The sequence below is a fragment of the Echeneis naucrates genome, chromosome 23 (genome assembly GCF_900963305.1).
Source record: "Echeneis naucrates chromosome 23, fEcheNa1.1, whole genome shotgun sequence".
Classification (NCBI taxonomy): Eukaryota; Metazoa; Chordata; class Actinopteri; order Carangiformes; family Echeneidae; genus Echeneis; species Echeneis naucrates.
This window is the reverse complement of record NC_042533.1, coordinates 2,113,520-2,130,919: the sequence shown is the minus strand read 5'-3', so window position 1 is coordinate 2,130,919 and position 17,400 is coordinate 2,113,520. Positions and strand designations below refer to the sequence as shown.

At 44.1% G+C, this 17,400-nt stretch overlaps 1 protein-coding gene across 8 annotated transcripts; it reads left to right on the top strand.

The window, feature by feature from the left end:
• Window positions 1–78: 78 nt before the first annotated feature.
• Window positions 79–16,654, top strand: gata3 (GATA binding protein 3). 8 transcript variants are annotated; one of them, XM_029495322.1, is made up of 7 exons: window positions 5,351–5,766; window positions 5,962–6,460; window positions 7,436–7,912; window positions 10,084–10,140; window positions 10,298–10,344; window positions 12,408–12,533; window positions 14,974–16,654. In XM_029495322.1, exons 2-7 carry the CDS (start codon window positions 6,232–6,234, stop codon window positions 15,262–15,264), a joined length of 1,227 nt encoding a protein of 408 aa, XP_029351182.1. In that variant the 5' UTR covers window positions 5,351–5,766; window positions 5,962–6,231; the 3' UTR covers window positions 15,265–16,654. The 8 variants fall into 8 exon arrangements, with proteins under 8 accessions (XP_029351176.1, XP_029351182.1, XP_029351179.1 ...); XM_029495319.1 differs by having other exon boundaries at window positions 5,352–5,766; window positions 7,436–7,969; XM_029495316.1 differs by lacking the exons at window positions 5,351–5,766; window positions 10,298–10,344 and adding an exon at window positions 79–171 and having other exon boundaries at window positions 7,436–7,969; window positions 10,084–10,229.
• Window positions 16,655–17,400: the final 746 nt, after the last annotated feature.

The following is a 17,400-nucleotide window of genomic DNA, read 5'->3' as shown; positions in this document are numbered from 1 at the left end:
GCCTCTCTCTCTCTCTCTCACACACACTCTCTCTCTCTCTTTCTCTCACACTCTCACACACTCTCTCTCTCTCTCTCTCTCTAAATGCCATCGGCGCTTCCATCTCTATGTCACTCTTTCTTCACATCTGCAGAAAAAAAAAGCCTCCACCCGTCCAGCGGTTCACCACAGGTCAGTAAATATTTAGATTTGCTTCGAAGCCGGTTGCATCCCATGAATCATCTGTCCAAAAGGCTGCTGGGGGATTTTTTATTTCCCATTTTTGTTAATTCATATTGTTATTTTTTGGTTTCTGTGTGAACAGCTCGGTTTGACGTTGCTCGTCTGTGAATGATGGTAAACTTTTACGAGCCGTTCAGTTTTGGCTTCTCTTTTTAATTTTAATTTTGTGGTCGGCTAAAATGAAGTCAAACGAAAAAAGAGACACACAGAGAGAGAGAATTAATGCTGTGCAGCTTAAATTGGCATTTTTTTGAACGGAGTTTGGCGAAGCTGCGGGGTCCACCTTTAATTTTTGATTTTGATTTTTTCCGTTTCCCCTCCACCTTCGGCTTCCTGCACTTGCTGAAACAGAGGTGGGGGTGTGATGGTGGAGGTGTGTGTGTGGAGGGAGAGGGGGGGGGTCTGTAGTGTTGATAAGACCTGCTACAACATCCAGCCACGGCCGCCATTGTTGCCTCTAACGTCGCCGGTAGCCGCCGTTTTTATTTTTTTATTGCTTTTTTTTTTTTTTTTTTTTGCTGTCGCTGCTGTTTCCATTTTTAAAACGCCGCTCAAAACGCGCTCTGCTAATAATAATAATATCATCAACAACAACAACAAGAATAATAACAATCTTCCTTTAAAAAAACTAGAATATTTAGCAGCCTACCTGAAAATAGCAGCGATGATGTGTTTTTACCGACCTATCACCTCCCGCTCAGGTCGGCGGTGCAGGCAGAGTCCCATAGCCGTGAAATTGATCTGATTACCTCATAAAAAAAAAAAAGAAGAAGAAGAAGAGTTGGGCTTTGCTCAGGTTGCCCCCTCTCCTCCTCCTCCTCCTCATCACCCCCCCCTCCTCCTTGTCTTGTTATTAGTTTCCTCCATGTTGTCTCTGGTCGATAAGGGAGGAGAAGGAGCCCCCGTTTGAATGAATAGGATGCCAAATTAAGAGCATCGCTCGCGCACAGTCACGCGCCAACAGCTCCAACTGATAGTCTGCGTGCGGAGAGAGAAAGCACGAGCGCGAGAAAACGGCTCGCGCACATAATTTCCACCCCCCCCCCAAAAAAAAAAAAAAAAAAAAAATCCCCATTCATCCCCATATATATATTTTTTTTCTTCTTCCGCTTATTCTAAAAAACAAAACAAATCCGCCTTCAGCTGCTTATGTTATATTCTTGTAATATTTTTTATTGTTATTAAATTGACTAATTTGATTTAAATTTTGGAAAAAGACAGAAAAAATCAAACACTGGCCTCGTGTGAGACAAAGATGTGCAGCTGTTGTGGTTTCACTTGAATCTCAGTGTTTTGTTTTTTTTATTTTACAATACTGGAGTTTTTCCTTTTTTTTTTTTTTTTTTGTTTTAATTTTGCATTTCAGTCTGAATTCTGATTCTAATTAATATATTATCCAGAAATATGAATGGCTTTTGTTTGTGCAGGGCTTTGCATTTGGCTAAAGAGGTGAAAAGGCCCGGTTTGTTAAAGGAAAGATTACATCAGTGTGTCTGGCGAGAAGCGATATAGACACAGATAAGAATCAGAAGTCAGTCAATTGGCAGAGCGTTTTGTTTTTCTTCTTCTTCTTCGGGAAGACTGACACACTTCTTTTTTTTTTACACACTCTTAGAAAAATATGGTGATTTATCCTCCCAACTTTTCTCATTTCAAATCATTCTAGGAAATCCACTTCTTCTGTTTCTGTGTGTGTGTGTTGTTTTTCAAGTTTCGCTCGCTGGTCGTGCAGAATTTGGCGCCCTGGTTTTATTCTAAGAAGCCGAGTTGGTTCACACACCGCCGGGAGAGCTGTGTCTCATCTGAAGAGCGTGTGTCCCCTTTTTTTATTCTTGAAAAGACTAGAAAGGTGACAAATGACTCAGAGCTGAAGATGAAACATTGGAAGGGGGACCTGCGGGCGCTGCACATGGTTTCAAAATGTACAAATGAGCCGCTGAAATATCTCACAATGACACCGTGACTGGCCTGCAGCGTTTTTAATCTGACTGGGCTTCTTCTCCGTTGTGGCAACACGAACAGCGTTTACCTCCTTTGGATTATTTACAGGCCACATGAACCATGTGTGTTAACCTGCTGTCAGTTCCTCAATTTAAATTATCATTATTATTATTATTATTATTTATGGTTCGTCTCTTACCAAGACTAAAGCTCCAGATATTTTCTGGGCTATGTGTCTATTTATGTTAAAATTAATGGCACCGGATATCAAAGCTTTTAATATAATGGGGCCTTAATTAAAAAGTAAATACACACACATTGACTCAAAACTTTTTCTTTTAATTGTGAAGCTACTTTAAATAATCGTAGATCGCATTATTATTATTATTTTTGTTGTTGTTGTTGTTAGTGTCGTGGCAGTAAGGCTGTTGGTGTTTTAGTCATTTCAGTTTTGTGTGATTGTATCTCCCTGACCTCTGATGTAGCAGCTTGCGGAAGGAAACTATTATTTATCAGGATAAACAAGGGTTGTAATTTGCTGATGAGGACACACACACAAACACACACACACAGGCCTACACACCTTTCATCCTCCACACTGCCAATAACAGTAATCCACCCGTGTCTTTTTTTTCAATTCTACCAGAAGATAACATTATTAAAGATGATAATAATAATAATAATAATAATAATAATAATTAATAATAATAATAATAATAATAATAATAATAATAACCGTAATAGGAAGAGGAGAAAAGAAAGGGAAAGTGCACCGATTTGAATCAGTGCTGACTGATATGACACCCAGAAATGATCTCTGTCATCATGAAGGCAGACGGAGGCCCCTTTCCCACCTTTTTTATTTTATTTTTTTAATGAATCGCAGCTTTTACAAGCAGCAGCGCTGTTATTTGTAGGCCATTATCTTAAGGGACAGACTAATATGGAGGGGGGGCTGCTGTGAGAGAGCGAGAGAGAGAGAGAGAATATTTCTTCCTCTGTGCCGACAGTTTGGGATTAAAAATGACAACTGTTTTTCTTTTTTTTTTTTTTTTTTAAATATATATCTATGAAGAGAGTCAGTTTTATTCCGCGCTGAATAAAGCTCCGGCGTTATTGACACCGAGACTCGGGAATGAAGTCATGGGATGGCTTCCATGTCCCATTCTCTAAGCTTCGATACATCCAAGCCTAGAAACAAAAAAAAAGAAAAAAGAAAGGAAACCCATAATCGGGATTTTAGGCTCGGTTTACCGTCGTGTGTTGCCTCGGAGCACCTCTAACTGGTGGGCCCTACTTTGTGGATAAATGGCTCCGCGATACTTTTCAAGAGGATAATTACACGAGTCCGCTGACAGCCTGACAATGGCAGCTACAGCAGTTTGCATCCAAGTTCAGTCTCAGGTTTGTCTGAGTGAGGAAACGCCCCCCCCCCCCCCCCCCCCCCCCCTCCAGGTAGAGCTGTCCTGAAGAGGAAGAGGAAAGAGACGACACTTTCCCAAGTCTGTCTCCGTCTGTGCTCATGGCAAAGGTGTATTTTTTAGGGATGGGGGGTTAGAATACACACATATACACACATATGTGTGTGTGTGTGTGTGTGTGTGTGTGTATGGAGCCTTGGAGCTCTTAGACACCTGGCCTCGTGCCGGTTAATATCCCTCTTCTTGATTGATCCCTTATTGATGCCGCCTCGCCTCTTACCTGACGTCGTGCCGTGACGACGCGCGGATACCTCACGTGGGCGTGCGCGCTCCCGCCGCCAAATACCTGCTCTTGCGCGTGCGCTGGAAGAGAGGGTTCATTTCCTGGCTGTTTACACCGCGCTGACGTCACATCCAGTGGCGGCGCCGCGGCTGCCCCCCCCCCTCCACTCACTCAGTCAGTCAGTCATAACACTGATACCCCCCCAATCTACTGTTACACACGCCAATATTAAAGTATATGGACATTAAATACTTCCTCGGGGAGCTGCCCCCCCCCACACCTCCTTACCCCCTCCCATTGCTTCCTCCCCGAGCGTGCGCGGCAATCACGCATATGTGACACCGGACATAAAGCGTGAACTCTTCTGTGATTTTACAAAGAAGAAGCTGCTCTTCTTTTATTTTATTTATTTTTTTAATTATGATTATTATTATTTTGCCTTTTGTCCAACTTTAGTAAACTAACCCGAGCTGAGGTCTTCGTCGGTCCCCGCGCGCGCTATCGCGTTACATTAAATGCACTGTTTTGAATAAATAATGACACGCGCTATTGTTGTTGGTCTGTCTGAGCTGCCGCAGTGTGTGTGTGTGTGTGTGTGTGTTATTGCTAAGATAAAGTTAACTGACAGCCATTGGAAGGATTTTTCTCCTCACCTCTCTTTCCATTTCTTTTTATTTTATTCCATTTAATTCCTTTTTCCTCTGCTCGCTCCCTCCTTTTCCTGGATGGCTGTAAAAGCGCAGCCACCCGGCGTCCTTGTCCGCGCCGACTTCACGGTGAGGAAATCGGCTCAATTTTGGATCTGCCATCAGAATAATGCGCCTGTCACCGCGAGAGGACGCACTGTCACAATTTTAAGAGCGTGAATGTCCCGAAAACCTGCTACTGGCCCAGAGCAACAGGCTCTGCTCTTATTAAAACTGCAGCAGCAGGCTTTAAAAAGTGCACACTAAACACTAACACCAGCCCGAGTTACTATCATTATTTATTTTCATTGCTTCATATATAATTATTTATAAGTTCGTTTGAATCAGAAGTGTGGGAGCACATTTTCATTTCTAAGTTTATTCGTCACTCTGTTAACACCCTATTCAAATCAAAACTCACATTCGTGTTTATTTAGGGGTTAATTCAAGTGAACTTCCTCTTAATGACACCTTTAACTTGTTAAGGGCGTTAAGTGCTGCAAGGCCTCGAAAAGAAATATCCTTATTTATTATATTGTCTTTGCAGGCAAGGTTAACAAAATAAATAAATAAATAAATACAAATAAAAAAAAAAAGAAAGAAAAAGGAAATCTTGCAGCACTTCTGCATCTCTCCAGGTCAACGTTATATTCAATTAGGGCAGGCCCCTCCCCTTAACTGATGACACTGACAGACCCTCCTTAAGTTGCGTCGCGCCACAGCTGTCTGCAAGCATTGAGCTGCCTGGCGCCATCCTGAAAGAATGCCTTCACTGTAAAAAAAAAAAAAAAAAAAAAAAAAAAAAAAGAGGGGGGGTTAGAGAGAGAGAGAGAGCGAGAGAGAGAGGGGTAGAATAGAGCAAGGGTGAGAGAGTAAGAGCCACACAGAGCTAGAGAGAGAGAGAGGGGAGCGGAGTTAATGGAGAGGGCTTCAACTGCGCACAAACAGAGATTTGATCAGTGAGTTTAACTTGCTGGTGCCGGTCAGTGTGCGGTGAAGCCATTCACTGCAAACAAGCCCCGCACCGCACAAGCCCCGCACGACTTGTTGAGCCGGGGCTCAAACGCTGACGTTTTTTTTTTTTTTTACATTCTGAGAGGAAGAAGAAGAAGAAGAAGAAGAAGAAGTTGTTCAGGAGCTCTGCGTGAAGCTGGATTCCATTTTGGACGTATTTCTGTGTGTGACAGCACCTTTGTTGCGTTTGTAATGTGGGGTATGTTTCGTGTTTAAATGTGTGTGTGTGTGTTGTTGTTTTTTTTTAATATATATATAATTCCGGGTAAATGCACTCAAAGCGTGAACGTCATGTGTGTTAGTTCTTCTTTTTTCTTCAAAGACAAAAAAAAATCGTGCTGCATGTGAACACGTTTTTGAAAACAAGGTAATAATTTCTCCTCTCTGTCTCCAGGTGACCAGAAGCCAGCGCGGAACCTGTGGATTTAACCCGAAAGAGCCCCAAAACCCCAAAACAAAACAAAACAAAAAAAAACCCAAAAACTAAAAACTAACAAAACAAAAATACGGACGGTTTTGGGACAGATTATTTCTTTCCTTGTGACTTGTACCGGTTTGCTTCGGCGTGCATGAACATTTACTGAAGAAGAAGAAGAAGAAGAAATAAAGACACACACAGACACACACACACACTCAGAGACTCACAGACGCGCAGAGCAAAGCGATGGAAGTAAGTACGGATCAGCCACGGTGGATGAGCCATCATCCCGCGGTGTTGAACGAGCAGCATCCCGGCTCACATCACCCGGGCCTCGGCCACTCGTACATGGACCCTTCGCAGTATCCCCTCGCTGACGATGTGGATGTACTGTTTAATATCGATGGACAGGGGAACCATCCGTACTATGGAAACTCTGTCCGAGCCGTCCAGAGGTACCCCCCTCCTCCACACAGTGAGTAACCCTTCTGCTCTTTACGCACATTGTCCCGTTCAGAAAAGGCAGAACAGACTCAATTACTGCCGCCGAGTTTGGAGTTGTTTCTGACGGGGAAAAGAAAGTGGAGGTGGTGGGTGGAGGGTGGAGAGGTGGAGGGGATCCAGACCAGCTTTCCAGTTTAAATTTAAATTTAATTTTTTTTATTATATTTATTCTGCTTGAGATGATTTTGTCTTAAAAAAAAGAAAAATTTAAACGTAAAAAAATACATGTTGTGTGGCTCAGTGTGTGTGTGTGTGTGTGTGTGTGTGTGTGTCATCACGGCTTTATGTTGAACGTCACAAAAAAGCAAAACAAAACTAACAACCAGCTGACTCTTAATGTTAGAGTAGATTTTAAAAAATACATTTGTTTTCTGGATCGATCTCCTGTCTAAGTGTTGGCACAGAAGTCACACATACACCTGGAATATTTCCGTGACGCACGGACGCGATGGTTTCACTTCACTGCTGCACGATGTGTATTATTAAAAATGTGCTGTTAGAATAATAACAATAATACTGATTTAAAAAATAACAATCGTGCGCATTTAGTTGATTTTTGGAGTTTCCTCCAGTGTAACCTTTTAACTTCCTGCAGAAAATCACGATGTAGCCCAGTTTCTCTCTCCTGCTGCTGCTGTGGCATCAGGGCCTGTTTCAGCGGGATCAGATGATCCTCAGCACAACACAATCTCAGTGGAGTCGTTTGAATGAGCAGCTGGGAGACATTTAAAAAAAAAATCCGCATGAATATCTGTTTAATCTGTGAATGTTTTTTTTTTAATAGGCCTACAAAAGTTGTTTTTATGAGGCGTGTAAAAGCGCGTCTGAAAGGCAAAATTCTAATATTCATAACAACAATAATGATGATGTGTGCGCGTGTTTACGGGTGCTGCTGCAGATGGAGCTCAGGTTGTGATGTGTCTCTTGTGTTTGTGTGCTGCCTCAGGTAGCCAGGTGTGCCGTCCCTCGTTACTGCACGGCTCTCTGCCCTGGCTGGAGGGGAGCAAAGGCATCGCCCCGCACCACAGCACTTCTCCCTGGAACCTGAGCCCCTTCCCCAAGAACCCCCTGCACCACGGCTCCCCGGCCAGCCTGTCCGTCTACCCCCCGGCCTCCTCTTCCTCCCTGTCCACCGGTCACTCCAGTCCGCACCTCTTCACGTTTCCCCCGACCCCTCCGAAAGACGTGTCCCCGGACCCGGGCATATCCACCCCCGGCTCCAGCAGCTCCGGGCGGCAGGAGGACAAAGAGTGCATAAAGTACCAGGTGACCCTGGGCGACAGTATGAAACTGGAGTCAGCTCACAGCAGGAGCGTGGCATCAATCGGAGCAGGGTCATCCTCTGCCCACCACCCCATCGCCACATACCCACCCTATGTCCCTGAATACGGCCCAGGCCTCTTCCCACCAAGTAGCCTGATAGGTGGGTCATCTTCTAGTTATGGTTCCAAAACAAGACCAAAAACAAGGTCCTGTTCAGGTAGGCGTGCGCTTTATTACATTCCCTTTTGATCTAACGTTATTCCCCAGATTTGCAGCCTTAATGATCAGCCATGTTTAATCTCACATCCTTAGGAGAGAAGAAAATAATAGTGATAATAAAAAATTAAATATACCCAAGCATCCAAGCTCTGCTTTTAGGGCCACACGGGCCAAACTGTGCTCCAAAGTGACGCATCAATGCGCCTGCAAGCTCTTTCTTTCATCACACAATAATAACAACAACAACAACAACAACAAGAATGATAATAATAATAATAATAATAATAATATGGGGCAGAATTTTTTTAAACGATAAATACTGGATATTTTTTCCTTCAAAAATAAAATCCATGACGCAGACATGAACGGTCAGATTAATTTAGGTCACCCCCCCCCCCACACCACTACACTAACATCACAGAGTGGGAGATAGACCGAGAGTTAGAGGGGTGAGGGAGGAGGGGGGGAGGTAGGGGGGGGGCTCTCTGGGCTGTGTCGCCCCGTTTATATGTTTAAGGTAATCCCATTACTGTCAGACCAGTGCACGCCACAGTTGCATTGTTTACCCAGCGGTAGAGCACCGGATGCTGCTCGTTCATTCACAGGGAGGGGGGAGACAAAAAAAGCGGGTGAAATGTTTCAGGGTGGGGGTGTGTGGGTGTGTGTGAGGGGGGAGTACTTCCAAATTTGAGAGGAGGGATGAGGTGGAAGGTGAGGGGGTAATTATTTTAAAGGTTATTGCTGCTGCAGCTGAAGAGCAGTTTTCTGTAATGAGATTAAAATCACAGGCTCTGATGTGAGTATAGAAAACAGTGGATTAGTCGATGCATATCATCAGGATTATTCAGCATCACACACTGGGCCATTAATGCAAATAAAGATTTTAATTCGAGGATAATGGGAGATAATGTTCATTTATAAGATATTTCCCGATCTGCAGAGTATCTGAGTTCGACGATCAGTACGGAGAGATCAAGTAATATTTCAGAGAAAGCTCCAGCATTTAAAAAAAAAAACTATTTAGAAAATCCAAAACACATCTTTTGCGATGCAAACTCTGCAGTGCAGGAGTGTGTTGTATGAATGTTTGTGTGCTTTCTCAAGTCATTTGCTCTGGATCCGACTCAGTTCCTGTTTGATTTCAGCAGCGTCTTCTTTTTGCCAAACGAGAAAGAAACCCAAACCTTCTTCTTGCATGTCTGTCACATCTAACATCACATTGCACGATCCGGACTGACGTAGTCGATCTCCCTTTTTGTGGAGAAGTCAGGCTTGTGCATGTGCTTGTGTTGTGTTGTGTGTGTGTGTGTGTGAGTGTGAGTGTTTCTGCAGCTCGCACAAAAAGGGGAAGTGCGGCTGCATGAAAATGCAAAAGGCTCTCGGCGTTGCACAAAAGCCTCGTGTGAGTCTCTGCTTTCAAATAATCTGAGTGTGACTGCAGCTCCCTTGTTTCACTTTCAGACCCTTCCACCCCCCCTCCAGGCCACCCCCACCCCTCCACCCACCCCCCCAATACTACAATCACACTGTTGGTATCCGTCTCACCTGTCGTGTCACCAAGAAGAGCCAGTCAAACTTCAGAAACCTGATTAAAGCAGCAAAGGAAACACCCTCTTATATTATTATTTAAATTATATTATTGTTGTTATTATCAGCTGATGAGAGAAAGAACTAAACTAAAGGCCTAGATTAAAAAAAATATATATAATATAGATATATCTTAAATTGTCACGGACCAAATGAAAATCCTGCTGAAGGACACGTTGATTTTGTTTTTCACTGAAATGATTTCTGGACCTTCACACGACTGTTAACACACGTTTCTGCTGTAGACATGATGACTGCTGCAGTAAAATGAATGCTTATTATTATTATTATTATTATTAATATTGTTATTGCTATTTTTATTGTCCTAACATTTGCTGTGATCTCACTAATCTTTATTTTTACTCTCAGCCTAAATTACGTGCATGATTGTTACGTTTTATTTTTTATTTTTAATTGCTCTTTTATTTTTTTAAAGATGACTGACCTGGACGTTGTCTCTATGTTTTGTTTGTGCATGTGTGTGTGTGTGTGTGTGTGTGTGTGTGTGTGTGTTGGCTCTTGCAGAAGGTAGGGAGTGTGTGAACTGCGGGGCCACGTCGACCCCCCTGTGGAGACGGGACGGTACGGGTCACTATCTGTGTAACGCCTGCGGACTCTATCACAAGATGAACGGGCAGAATCGCCCGCTCATCAAGCCCAAGCGGCGGCTGGTACGTCCCCCCCACATTTCTCTATTGATGACATTTTCCGTCTCTCTCTCTGTTTTTCCTCTATCCAGGAAGAAGTAGGCCTATTAGCTGCAGGAAATTGACTCGACAAGTGCAGGTCTCTGTTTTCAGATACTACCATAGAAAAAACAAACAAACAAAAAAAAAAAAAATAAAGAAATTAATACAAAAAAAAAAACAAACAAACAAACAAACTGCACATTTTTTAATGCAATGACGATGCTATTTTTTTATTTGCTAAAGTTTTCATTGATTCACAGTTTGAATAATAACCCCCCCCCCCTTTTCCTCCTCCTCCTCCTCTGGAGATGCATTTAAGTGCTTCTGCTTGTTGCAGGCCTGCATCCATGATTATTTTCGCCTCCTCCTATTATTATCATTTATTTTAAAAAACTTTTTTTCTTTTTGCAACTCTCAACTGCAGCTATTTTTGACGTTATTTTAGGGAACCCCCCCCCCCCTCCACCTCCACCTCTCTCATCCGAGCTGCATCTTTAATGGGCTTTAGAGGAGTTTCCTCTGCCTTGTTACGAAAAAATAAAGAGATTAAAAAAACAAAACAATCTTTAGAGAGGCAAAGATGGCTGTCCAGTCCTCCTCTGAACCTCCTCCTCCTCCTCCATCTCGCCTCTAATGTGAAAACCCGACTTCCCAGGGAAAGGGCTGCCGGATATCTGAGCAGCGCAGATAAGTCGCTTTTAACAACACAGCCCTGCTTCCCCAGTCAAAACATAAAGGCTGCGGAGTCCGAGCCAGGCCGAGCACCGTCACGACTTCAGATTGTTCCGTGTTACAATCCGCGTTAAAAAAAAAAAAAAAAAAAAATACACACCAGGTTGGGTCAGGTGTGCGTAATGTTTGCCACACAACACGAGTCATAGATGAAGGAGAAGCCCCCCCCCCACAAAAAATATAATAATAAAAAGAAATAATAAATAAAAATAAAATAAAATGGGAGGAGGATGAATGAAATCATTTTGGTTGCAGAAATAAATATGACATCACACCATGTATGGACCTAATAGATTTATTCCTCCTATCTGATTGGTTATTCACAGCACGCAGGGGTTATGAGGCCACCGCATGTGTATAATTGGAAACCCCCCCCCCCCCCCCCCAAACAATCCAGAGATAATGTAGTCCTCTGCGGTCACCTGCCTATCGATTGTTTTTAGAGATTATAACATCAATGTCAAGGCACTGCAGCAAAGCTGAGGCGGAGGCGAGGCAGCTAAATCCATGAGGAGACGTGACTTTGACTGTCAGGATGAAGGGAGGGATGCACTCTGCTGGTAGCCTGCAGCAGAGTCCCCCCCCCCCCCAAAAAAAAAAAAAAAAAAAAAACCTCACTCTTTCTTTTTCCTTTTTATTTCTTAATTTAAACGTGTTGTTAGTGTTGTTATGCTTTCAGTTGGCGTGCAGTTGTGGCTCATTTCACTGCCTCTTACATTCATAATGTCTCTCCATGTTTTGACTGAGTCAGAGGCTCATGTAGGTTTAACTTATATGGAGACATCTCAATTGTTATAACGTCTTGAGGTCCACGTTTGGGGGAAAAAAAGGCCTTAGTGGCACTTTTAAGGAGAAATTTAATCAAATTTAACAGCTCTCCCATTTCAAGGCACTACTTTTATGTCTTCTGTAAATATTTATTCTCCAGGAGGTATGTGCTCTGTGACGCTATTTTTAGCCTGGAGTGAAAGCAGCTCTGTTTTTTGGTATTTATGTCTTTATTTTAAACTATTTTCAGTTTACAGTGGATGCATAAAGGAGAAAAAAAAGGAATTCCAATGCATATGCAGTCATAATAAAGCCTTTATTGAACGCCATGCCTTAATGGAGTTTAATAGCTTTATATATGCACACCAGTGAAATTAATGAATGTATTTAAATCTGCAGTGAAACATGCCATGTGTACAGGGCTGCCACAGTACTTTTAAATTCATTATTTCTGCTTCAAATGCTGAAAAAGAAAAAAAAAAACACAAGTTAAATTCTCAACAACAAAAAATAAAATGGCAGCTCTGCATGTTGGCGGTAAATAAACTTTTACATGGATTTGATGTGCTGAAGCTATCATGTGACGGGTTTCTTTTCTCTCTCTCTTTTTTAATTTTTTTTTAAATTTTTTTTATTTTGGCCCTCTGTGTTGCCGTACAGTCTGCAGCCAGGCGGGCAGGGACGTCATGTGCGAACTGTCAGACAACAACAACGACGCTGTGGCGGAGAAACGCCAACGGGGACCCGGTGTGCAACGCCTGCGGCCTCTACTTTAAACTGCACAATGTAAGTAATAAACCATCATGTGGGGGGGGGGTGCAGCTTCTCTCTCACACCCCTCCTTGATTCCTTCCCACCTTTGCATCCTACCTGGCGTCCTTCCCTCCTCTCCTCCTCTCCCTTCCCTGAATATTTTCCCTGCCCCCCCTGCAGAGAATTTCGGGCCACACTGATAACAAATACTGCAGAAATAATATGATTTATTGGCAGTAAGTGTGAATCTAAAATGTATAAGACCGAAGTGAACTGAGCCTGCAGCTGCCTTGCTTTTGAATATTAAAGAGAGAAAAAGAGAAGGTGGGGGGGTTGTTAATTAAAATTAGATTAATTTCCAGACCAGATTTATTATTATTAATATTATTATTATATTATTTAAATATATATTTCTTGCTCCTGGGACTTGAATTCCCCCGTCGCTGACCACCAATTCCTCCGATTCGTTTTGGGGTGGTTTTAAGTGCCTGGCCACATCGTTTCACATCCTCAATCTGAAAACCCCAGGGACTCCTTCACTCCTCGTTCACCCCCCGCCCCCGTGCACAAAGCTGTCGCTTCCAATCAAACACCCATTGTGGTTGAAACTAATCATAATAAGGCTAACTGCTCTTGAGGCCACATGTTGGTAACACGCCTCCCTCCCTTACTGCCATTTTTTTTCCTAGTTGCCTATATCCCATATCCCCCCCCCCCCCCCCCCCCCCCCCACCCCCCCCCCCCCCCCCCCCCCCCCCCCCCCCCCCCCCCCCCCCCCCCCCCCCCCCCCCCCAATGTGTGTCAGGGAGAGAGTATCCTGCTCTGCTGCCCTGCTTGTCACGCAAGTGGGCCCTGTTAAATCATTTTCCCATGTTACTTTTGGCAAATAGCTGGGCGCTGCAGAATCGGACTCAGACCAAGGTTAAAGGGAGAGAAGAATAATATTTCCCAGTTACACATTAGCATCTGAACCGACCCCGACCTCGGTGTAATTGTGAAATTAGTTTATTTTGGTTAAATCCAGACTTCTGTTTGGGGCTTGATCCCTTTGAAAGAAATTCTAAATTCTTCAATGGGATAATTTAGCTGTGCTGGCCCGTGAGTGAGTGTTTGTGTTGTTGTGTGGATGCTCCCAAAACACCTGACGCCAGCGGCCTTGTTGTCCTGTAAGCTCTCAGCTTTAGATAAGAAACTTGTGCAAACACAAAAGTCGCCACAAACACAAGGTTGTGTTAACACATGAAACACAGACATGCCTCGGAGAATCGGGGGTTTTTCTCACCACGTGTGAACGATACCTGGAGTGTGTAGCATGATGAACGCTGAAGTGGCAGGCGGGTAGCTACAGGGTTTGACAGGCTGTGTCTTTTGCGGTGGTCACTGACTCACAAAGCGTTTGTTCTTTGTTCTGTGAGGGGGGATGGCGGCGGCGGCGGTGGCCTGAATGTACGTCGTAGGTTTGTGGCTGTTTCTTTTGAGGGCGACAGACATCTCAGCATCAAAGACCACCGGCCAGACCAGCCTTAGGTGGGCGTAGTCAGCGTCAGAGCTGGGAGCAAGGCAGAGAAAGTCACCCCAGGATGGAGGAGTCACATCAGAAAGAAACCACATCAGTAGGAGGCTAGAGAGGGAAGTCGGGGATGGGGGGTGGTGCACAGATCTCTGGTCTCTGCTAATCACTTCTGCTTAAAGAAAAAAAATTACAACGTCTCAGACTGAGAGAGAGAGAGCGAGGGAAGAAATCCACCGTTCCCATTTCCCCGGAAAGAACCGGCTCAGAAAGTGCAGGAAGCCAGTCAGCATCGTCCACCTCCCCTCATAATCCGGCCCACAGCCGGAATTCCATCATCCAGCTCTCACTCCCAACTAAACCTATGCTGGAATACGGCAGCCGGGGCTATTTTGGCCGGGAGACGGCCATGCGGTCGAGGAGGAGGGTGGAGGGTGTAGAGAGGAGGACTTGGCCGACGCCAGCGGTCGTCATGGCCATGTGTCTCTGTGGTCGACTGGCTGCACACGAGCTGCCAGGCCCTTCTCCGTCTCTGCTGCTGCACACGCTCTCCATCTTCCCTCCAACCAACCGACGACCCCCTTCCTACCTCATCTTTCCATTTTTCTCCCTTTCTTTTTGGCTCAGACGCAACCCAGCTTAAAGGAATCAACATTTTAAATCCACTCCAACACACACAGTTGTACACACTGCGCACAAACAGAGTATATATCTGTATCTGTATCTTTGTGTATGTAAACAAGCTGCTGTTTCAGGATGGGACTGTAATTCCTCAAAATCCCAAAGACAAACTGAAAAGCAACATTTTCTCCTTCTGTTTTGACCCACAGTGACACCCTCCACTTAAAGTCTCTGTCGTATTGTGTTGCTTAATGTAAACGGTCCCACTTTTAAGATTTCTATCGGGCATCTGCTGCGACAAAATACTAATCTGCCATCTTCTCTGTCTCCTTTCGAGAGCAGATCAACCGACCTCTGACCATGAAGAAGGAAGGCATCCAGACCCGGAACAGGAAGATGTCCAGCAAGTCCAAGAAGAGCAAAAAGTCCCAAGACAACATGGAAGACCTGTCCAAGAGCCTGATGGACAAGACCAGCTCCTTCAGCCCAGCCGCCCTGTCCCGCCACATGTCGTCCTTCCCCCCCTTCTCACACTCCAGCCACATGCTGACCACCCCGACACCCATGCACCCTTCCTCGAGCCTCCCCTTCGCCCCACACCACCCTTCCAGTATGGTCACCGCCATGGGTTAGACCGCGCTCCCCGAACCCTCGGCCTCGCCACCGACACCACATCCAGAACCGCCGCCCCTCGGTACCTCTGCAGACCTGCCTCCGCATCCTAAAAGACAAATAGACTGCTCCCCGTTGACCCCCCCACCACCCGCCCCCCCACTGCACCACCAAGTGAGAGCGTCAGGCTTTAGGCTCCTTCGCCCTCAGTTGTATCTTATTTTTATAAAAATCAAAGCGTACCTCTGCGATGTGAATGCTTTGCAGACTTGACTGTGGCATACTGACCTCCGGGAGGGTGGGGGAGAGGTTTTCTTTTTGTTTTTGTTTTTTTTGTTTTTTTTTTTGCCTTCCTCCAACCCGGGAAAGACGACATTTTCTCCCCCACAGCCGCCGCCACCAAAAATACCACACTGAGGCTGCTCTCCCAGCTCATCCACATGACAAGGAGCTCCATTTGTGTACAAAAGGCCATTTTTCCACACACAGACATCCACAAAAACAAACTTTACCAGAACTTTTTCGACGCCCTCCACCCTGAAATTCCCCCAAACCCGCCTTTCTTCACCTTGCACCTGTATAACAGGAACCCCTGACCCCGCCCACCTGCCACCAAAACTCTCCCCCCTTCATCTTCTCCTCTTACTGCTGAGGCCGAGGAGAGACGGACGTTGAATATATTTGTACAAATTGTATGAAATACAGTACATTTAATGAAGACTTTTTAATTAAGTAAGAAAAAAAAAAGGAAATATGCCCATGGGCAGCTAATGACCAGAAGGGTACGAGTCACAGCAAGCAGGTGGAGAGACTTTGCTGCCGGATGAGCGAATAGAGAGGAGGACGAAAACGAGTGGGAGAGACTCTTGAGAAAGTGCAGGCAGTTTTTATTGCCTGCGTGAATTGCGTTGCATTAAGTTTGCAGAGAGTCGGCGGCTCCGGCTGCAGGCGTCTCTGTTTTTTTTTTTTTTTTTTTTTTTTGTTTGTTTGTTTGTTTGTTTCGTTTCTTTTTTATGTTATTTTATTTTATTTTATTTTGGATGTGCTATAGGTCTCGGGCAATTGGTTTGTGTTGACGCCTGCGCATACACTCATATGCAGACACACACACACACACACGTACACACACAGACACACACACTCGACCAACTCAAAAAGACTTTCTTCCTGCCCACAGATTATATGCATTGTGAAAAAAAAGTCCCTGTATTTGTTATTTGTATGTATAAATCAGAGTACCAAAAATACGAAAGAAACAAAGATGTAGAATTATTTCCTTATGTTATGCAGACTGAATGGTTGTAAAAATTTAATAATAATCACTAGTGTAAAATATGACTGCTTTTTTTGTTTCGTATTTTTTTTTCCTCTTTGAAAATAATAAACTAGTTTAATCTCTGTTGACATGTTAGCACTGTGGTCCAGAGCTGTCTGTATTTCTCTGTGCCCCCCCCCCCACCACCAACAATGCCACCTTGCCATTGATTGATTTATTTATTATTTATAGAGCCAGTGTTTCCAGAAAAGGATCTTTTGGTCACAAACAGGAAGAGCTGAAGTAAACAGCAGCAACAGAGGAAGGGGTCAAAGAGATCACCGTAAGCTGAAGGGCCTTTTGTCTCATCCCACACACACATCGCATCAAACATTCACACAATATATGTCCGGAAACTTCACATCATCATTTCATTTGACTTGAAGTCAGCTGTGGTGTAACTTTACAACTTGACGTCGATGAAACTGTGACAAAAAAAAAACCCTTCATACTTAAATTTCATGAAGATTCGGCGTCAAACTAAAGTCAACCTCTCACAAAGCTGCCACGTGTTTGTGTCAAAGCTGCTGTCAAAATATGATTCAAATGTTCAGCTGGGATATAAAAAAAAAAAAAAAAAAATAGGAAGAAGTACATGTTGGTTCAACCACAGTATGAACCACAGACTGGATGTTTCCTCCATGTTTAAATTCAAACAGGAAGGTAACAGCAGATTACCATACCGTGCCTGACCTTAAGTTTTAGCCTAATAAGGAACACATTCTACCTATTCAACGGCCTGAATGTGGCTTTTCAGAGTTAGATTTCACAAATATAACAGATCTCTGATTCCATTCAGTCAGCTGGTCCACAAAAACACTGAATGGAGATGTTAGCCTCTT

Excerpts from the sequence above, each read along its gene's own strand:
- gata3 (XM_029495316.1), top strand. The coding sequence starts at position 6,232 with ATGGAAGTAAGTACGGATCAGCCACGGTGGATGAGCCATCATCCCGCG. Across the intron at positions 7,970-10,083 it reads AAAAACAAGGTCCTGTTCAG|AAGGTAGGGAGTGTGTGAAC; the intron begins GTAGGCGTGCGC and ends TGGCTCTTGCAG. Across the intron at positions 10,230-12,407 it reads TCAAGCCCAAGCGGCGGCTG|TCTGCAGCCAGGCGGGCAGG; the intron begins GTACGTCCCCCC and ends GTTGCCGTACAG.